Source organism: Nematolebias whitei, chromosome 10 (assembly GCF_014905685.2).
Source record: "Nematolebias whitei isolate Nwh7 chromosome 10, NemWhi1, whole genome shotgun sequence".
Taxonomy (NCBI): domain Eukaryota; kingdom Metazoa; phylum Chordata; class Actinopteri; order Cyprinodontiformes; family Rivulidae; genus Nematolebias; species Nematolebias whitei.
The window spans coordinates 604850-612169 of NC_056507.1; the positions used below are offsets into that span (position 1 = coordinate 604850).

At 44.0% G+C, this 7320-nt stretch overlaps 1 protein-coding gene across 1 annotated transcript; it reads left to right on the forward strand.

Moving 5' to 3' along the window:
- Window positions 1-357: 357 nt before the first annotated feature.
- Window positions 358-7073, forward strand: LOC119415885 (ceramide kinase). The gene is made up of 8 exons (XM_037683057.1): window positions 358-370; window positions 840-914; window positions 2588-2740; window positions 2812-2917; window positions 6138-6217; window positions 6393-6598; window positions 6686-6906; window positions 6986-7073. The coding sequence occupies exons 1-8, from the start codon at window positions 358-360 to the stop codon at window positions 7071-7073; spliced, it is 942 nt and encodes a 313-aa protein (XP_037538985.1).
- The last annotated feature ends 247 nt before the right edge of the window (window positions 7074-7320 follow it).

Here is a 7320-nt window from a genome sequence, read left to right on the forward strand (position 1 = left end):
ACTAGCAGCGTTAATGCGTAAATCAAAAATTGTTGCCATTAATCACTGGCTGCGTTAATGAGTTAACGAGTTAACGGCCCAGCTGTCCTTTTAAAACGTTATTTTAGCAACAATAAGAGTGAAATCCTCTGTGTGGGATTGATAAATGGTCAGAAGCAGCCTAAAAAGGGCCTCGTCTCTGCAGCCATATTGGGAAACTGTTTTGTGAAAGAGCCTAATTTTGGTGTAACAACAATGTTAAAGGGTCCTCTTTGGGTACCCTGTGGAGCTCTCTGAGGGGTCCAACAGTGTGGATGTAGTTAAGCAGCAGGACATGTGGGTTTAGTTGTATCACCAAGGGAACTTGTACAATGAGCAATGCGTCTCTGGAGTAAGTGAGTAGAAGCTCACCTTCCGCAGTTTGGCGTTGGAGCAGAGCAGTAAACACTTCTTTAGTGTAACTCTGATCTGTAAACCCTGCCTGGTGTGACCTCATTAAGTCATTTCTGTCTACCTTACCTGCATGTCAGGTGTTCAAACTACCACACCCACTCAGGCGTACTAAAAACAGTGCCATGTTATTTGACCTGGTCTGAGCACTTCTGACTTCTGAGGATGCTCAGAGAAACACATGTTTGATGGAGGACTGGTTGTGGAAATTAAACGAGTAGTTTTAGCTGATCTGGAAGCGTCAGTGTGGCCCGTCGGCTCTAAGCTCTCCTTTCATTCTGTCTTTGCTCTTTCTGTGCTGTTTAGTCGCACACAGTCATCTGGGGGGTTATCATCAGCTTGACAGTTTGGACTGGTTTGTTCAACATGTTAAAGTAAAAAGAATATATTGTGTTTTCTGACTGTTTCAGGTTCAACTGACTGCATTTGCTTTGCCACGGTGGGATCCAACGACCCCGTGACCTCTGCACTGCACATCATCGTGGGTCAGTCAAATAACTTGAACTGTGTCGCTCGGGGTGGCTGCATGTTGGAGCAGCTCTCTTACTTTCATTTTGAGTTTTTGCTTTTGAAAACTTGAACTCCTCTTTTTCTGGATGTAATTCACTCTTTCAGATGATCGTTTCCTCTGGTGTCAGATGCTGTGCAGCTGGAAGGATTTTTACTGAAACCTTTTTACGCTTGAGCATTTGTTATGATGTGTAACCATGGCAACAAGGTGTTTTTTAACAACCAGGAGCAGCTGATTAACATCTCAAAAGCTCAGATAGCTCAACTAAAGCCCCAAATCCCAAGTGGGTTGAGAAGGAGGCAGCGTGGACGAATTCCCGTCAATCTGGCGGCACTGCTCAAGTACCTGACCGCCGAGATCCTGGAGCTGGTGGGAAACTCTGCTCGTGACAACGGGAGGACCGAGAGACTCGCCGGATCTGACAGCAAGCTGGATCCAGGTGGACAGATCGGTATCTGTGAACAGATTCTTTGGATCCGCTGCAGGAGATCCTTCCTGCCCACAGCTGTCAGCATCTGTACCTCTTGAATGGAACCAGGATGACGAGTTACGACGACACTTAATTTTTCTTTGGGATTAATAAAGTATTTTTGAATTTGAATTAAACAGCTGCATATAAATCATAATCCCAGCACTGATGACTTAGGTGGACTTTTAACAAATGTTAAAATACAAAGCACAGTCTCTGTGTTTGATAAGAAGCTGCTTGTCCATCGTTTTTAAGATCGGGTAAAGTGACAAATGATTTTCAGCTGTCACACAAACTAGTTTGTCCTGGAAGAATCCTAAAAAAGTAATCTTGAAGGTTGAGTGAGCCGTCTGTTCTGACAGGACCACTGAAGCTCATTCAGATCTTTCAGGACCAAAGACAACAGAAGAAGCGTTCTGTAAAGGTTTACCGTGCGCCTGTTCTTTATTTCCTCAGCCATGAACATGTCCACAGCTGTTTCCTTTTTCATCTTGTTGTCCCCCCTTGTGGACTGCACCTATACAGCTCCTTTCTATCTGATCCAGACACTCAAAGCTCTTTACAACAATCTGTGCCTCATTCACCCATTCATACAGCTCTATACTAGATCTCTACAAAGATAATTGAACAAATCATTCTAAAGAGACTAATCAGAGCTTTATCACATTCATACACTGATGGGACACATCGGAGGCAACGAGGGGTTCAATGTCTTGCCCAGGGACACTTCGGCATGTGACTGCTGGTGGATTCGAACCCTCAACTCTCGCATTGGAGGACGACTGCTCTAACCGCTGAGCCACAGCCGCCCGTTGTGGAGCGAAGAGGAGTCTTGGAAGACCAAAGATTAATCTATGGGGGCCATGGCCACCAGTGGCCACCCCCTGGCTCCACCATTGTACCTGGTGGTGGATAAAATAAGTCGCTCCACTCGCCAGGATCATGTTCTCCACAGTGCAACTCCTCCCCACCTGAACATCTTGCACCAAAAACATTACGGTTTACTTGGTTCACTGTTCCAGTCCATAAAATCTACAAACATTCATTGTTGAGCTCGTCAGCGACAGACGTGTTGTGATTTGTCTCTGGATGTTGTCGCTTCAACAGATGCTCGTTTTCGTGTGCTCGGTGTCGGGTGTACCTGCTGACTCTTATGTGGATGTGGTGTGTTGGCTCAGGTGACTCTCAGCCCATGGACGTGTGCTCGGTTCACCACAACAGCTCGTTCCTGCGCTACTCCGTCTCCCTGCTGGGCTACGGTTTCTATGGCGACGTGCTGACTGACAGTGAGAGGAAGAGATGGATGGGACCAGCCAGATATGATTTCTCAGGTGACGCCGCAGTCTGCCCACTGGATTAGCTCCTGTGGTTGGACATGACGAGAATGTTTCCTGTTCCGCAGGTTTGAAAACGTTCCTGACTCATCATCATTATGAAGGAACAGTGTCCTACCTGCCGGCCAGAGGCATCATGGGAACTCCCAGAGACGCTGCCAGGTGTCGAACTAAGTGAGTGACATGTAGAAATATGTAAACATGTGCAGTGTTTCCTGTAGGTCACTCGCCTTGGCAGGGCGCTCGTGTCGACCCAGGGTGGGGGTGGGGGTGAAGGATGTTTCGCCCTCCTTGTATAACGGTAGAGAAACACTGATCAGCGCTTGTACTTCACCTCTGACTTATAACTTTGTTTTTAACGTAGTTATTGTTTGATTCCTCTTTGATGGTTCAGTGTGTGGCTGAATGCATTTGGTGTCGGTCCACAGCAGCTGAAGCACACGAGGCTTTCAGGAAGAAACCGCACCGCACGTCAAACCTCTGAACTTGTTTAGTCCTCAGGCAGCAGGAAGAGAGAAATGACCACGAGGAGCTTTAACGGCAGCGTGTCTGTTCCTGTGGGTACTGGGAACAAAGCGAACATGCACGTGTGAAAACTTGTTGTAGAAGAACTTGCTGAAAAACAGCTGAGATGGAAGAACAAGCCTAGATTAGCAAAAGAAAGCTGAAATAACACATATTTGTTCAATTAGCTTTAAATAAACGGAAAAGAGCACAAAAATTAGGAAATTTGCTTTAAAAAAAAAAAAGGGGCTGAACTTCACAAAAAATATAGCTGAATATTATATATATTATATATCCAAAAATGCAGAAAGAAGATTAAACTACCAGCAGGAAGTGCAAACAGCTGTAATAAGTTTAAAAAAATGTGGAATTAGCTGAAAAAGCTAAATTAACATAAAAACTGCTAAATAGTAGCTAAAAGAGTAGAAAAAGCTGAAACTAGCATAAATAAGCTGAAAGGAGCATAACAAGCTGAAATTAGCAGAATGAAGTTAACTAGGTTGTAAGTAGCAAAAATTACCATTCAAAATACAAACTTATCTGGAAACAGCTGAAATGAGCTAAAATGACAGATGGAAATGTAGAAGAAGCTTAAATTAGCCGAAGAAAACAGAAAGAATACATGTTTGCCCATTTAGGCTGAAAGAAGCTGAAATGAGCACAAAAAGTGAAAATTATCTGAAAAAAAGCTGAAATTAGCAACAACAACAACCAAAAAAAAAAAAAGACTGAAAAATAGCTAAAAAGGCAAAAAGAAGCTGAAATTACCAGAAGGAAGTGGACAGAGCACATTTTGCTGAACTGGGCTGAAAAAAGTTGAAATGAGTGCAAAAAAGTGGAATTAGCTGAAAAAGCTTAAATTAGCATAGAAGTAGCTAAATAGTAGCTGAAATAGTTGAAAAAGCTGAAACTTGCAGAAATAAGCTGAAATTAGCAGAAAGAAGTTAGAAGAAGCACACAAATGTTGTAGTTAGCAGAAATAAGCTAAAAGGAGCACAAAACAGCTGAAATTAGCTGAAAACAGTTTAAATTTGCAGCAGGAAGCTGAAAGAAGCTGAAGCAGAACAAAATGTGAAAGGAGCTGTAAAAGGTTGTAAACACAGCTAAAGATTTGAAGGAGGGAAAATGAGCTCAATTCGTTTCTGTGACAGGCATCCCCAGATGACAGACCTGGGTCCGGATCCGGACCGAGTCATGGTTCTGTCTGGACCCGTGCCCAATCTGATAAATTCAGGAAAGTAGATCAGCTTCATGGAGCATTTTTCCAGAGATGGACAGTTTATGTGCAGAGCTGCAGGAGGTTCCCTCTGCTTCAGGTGTTCCAGTAATGAGACCCTCAGATCTTCAGCTTCCTGCTCCGTGCAGCGAGCTCGCACCAGAGAAGGAGCAGACAGAAGAGACGGCAGGTCGTGCTCCAGAATAAGACAAGTTGATGCTGAAAACTGTTTAAAGATGAGCGCACAGAGACGTTAATGTTCCTTCTTCCAGCAGGAAGTTCACAACCTGTTTGCCTCAAATGCTCTGAAACGCTCACGCTCGTTAAAAATGGCAGCGTGAAGCCTCTTCTTCTCTTACGAGCAACGTGATCTGCTGAAGTCGAGCGGTCACGTGCCCGTTTCGCTCATTAAGAAAAGTCAAATAAAAATAAAAGAGAAAGATGATTTTAAAGCTCTGTTTTCAGGTTTCTCCTAAAAGAACCGTTTTTTATTCGTTTTCTGAAGATGCTGACGTTTTACTTGAAAACCTCATTTTGTATAGGTTGCTACCTCTTTAAGCAAAAAACAAAAAAAGACTTTGTGTTTGCATTTGTTTTTTGTTTTTGCTAAAAGATCAACTTTTTAATTGTTTTCTGTTTTCTAAAGCTGTTAACTTTTGTACTTTAAGTGTAAGCCTTCACTTCTTTAGGCTTGGACCTCTTCAGTTTAAGAGCTTATTAGGCTGTTTGCACATTTAAGATGTGTTTTATTCTCAGCTTTCTGTTTTAATCTGAAATTAAGGCCCTAAATTGATTTGCCTGGGACTAGTTGTTTCTATAAAGTTCAGCTTGTTAACAGTAAAAATGTGAATATGGTTAGGCAGACCACAAAGGACAAAAGTTGCACTTTTGTTCGGACCTTTTACTGGGAGGAGATTTTAGTAACTGGACCTCTGTTCATTTTCTATGAGAACAAAGTGGCAGAAAAGGCTAAATATTTCAAACAGCTGAAGGTTCACTAAACCAAAAGTCATAGCAGGATTGTCCTGAAAGAGCCGAATGTTTTGATTGATGATTTATTGAAATAAGACAAAAGTTGTGGGATGAGAAAGATGCAGAAAAATGTATGTAAGAAAAATGGATCACAATAGTGAATGCTTCATAAACATTCACACAACTACTAAAAGGAATGCGTTATTTTATAATAATTATAACGAGATCAGAAAATGCATTTTTAATGGGACTTCCCTGTGGTCAGTTTTTATCTACGGACCACTAGAGGGCAGTGACGTTACTGTGAGTTTACACTAATTCTACAAGACCAAACCTTCACAAGGATTTTACTCAGTTTACTGACAGCAACAACAAGTACAAATACAATTGTGGCAGATTTATTTATGAACCCTTTTGAGAGTTAACATGAATATCCAGACATTTTAAAATTCAAAAGCAATGACTGATATTCATTCATCAGATCTTGACTTTAACGTTTGTTTTAATGCCAGACCAGCACAGTAGATAAGAATTTGTTCTTGGTTAAATAAAGGTGAAAACAAATGTTTGTCAGTTTCAAGTTATTTCAGTGACTTTGGGGGCGTTGCTTTTTCCAGAAGGATTCAAATGAGTGATGGTGGGAGTGTGAGGCGGTGCGTGAACAGCTCCTTCAACATGATTTGTGTGTCTGTAAATGTGCAGCTGTGTGGTTTGTCAGCACAACGGACAGAAGGCGTCACAAAGAGCTGGGAAGTACGAGACGGACGAGACGTCAGACTGTGGTGAGTCCAACAACCACATCAGAACTTTACAGTGTCTTGTCTTCAGTATATGACCTAACCAACAGCAGATGTACGTTTCTGATTGGTCCATAGTTACATTGGACCCTCTGCACGCCCAGGTAGAGGTGCTCCTTGACACAGCTGAGGTCTGTTTTCAGCAAACTCTATGTTTCAGACAACGATGGGGAGTGGAGGACGGTCCGAGGGAAGTTTCTGGCGATAAACGCAGCCAGCATGAGCTGTGCGTGTCCCCGCAGCCCCAAAGGTCTCTCACCTGCTGCTCACCTGGCTGACGGCACCACCGATCTCATCCTGGTTCGAAAGTGTTCCCGCTTCAACTTCCTCAGGCACCTCCTCCGTCACACCAACAAAAACGACCAGGTCTGTTGAGACGTTACACCTGGATACGATTTACAATTCTTTTGTCTGAATCGTCCAACATGGCGTCCTCTTGTCCTCCTCAATCAGTTTGACCTCAACTTCGTCGAGGTCCACCGCGTGGTGCGTTTCCGCTTCACGCCACGTCACTGCCAGAGCGACTCGGACCTGGAGCTGGACCTGCTGGAGAACGGCAAGAGGCAGATTTTTAGTCAGATCTGCCGAGACCACCCGGCTTGTGGCTGCGCTCCCGCCTACAGCAGCTGGAACTGCGATGGCGAGATCCTGACCCACACAGCCATCGACGTCAGGTACTGGAACTGCTCCAAGTTCTCTCCTTCTTTGAACCCAGATTTGTCTGAAAAACTCCTTCTTCTTTCCTCTTCTCAGAGTGCACTGCCAGTTGATCAAGCTGTTTGCTCGAGGAATTGAAGAACCCCAAGTGTTCGAGGATTTCAGTAACCCCTGTGCAATATGAAGCCCCCCTCCCACTATCAGAAGCTGGAGGAACCTGTTTCCAGCTGTCAGACGCTGGAGACTCCTGTTTCCAGCTGTCAGACGCTGGAGGCGCCTGTTTCCAGCTGTCAGACGCTGGAGACTCCTGTTTCTAGCTGTCAGATGCTGGAGGCGCCTGTTTCCAGCTGTCAAATGCTGGAGTCGCCTGTTTCCAGCTGTCAGACACTGGAGGCGCCTGTTTCCAACTGTCAAATGCTGGAGTCGCCTGT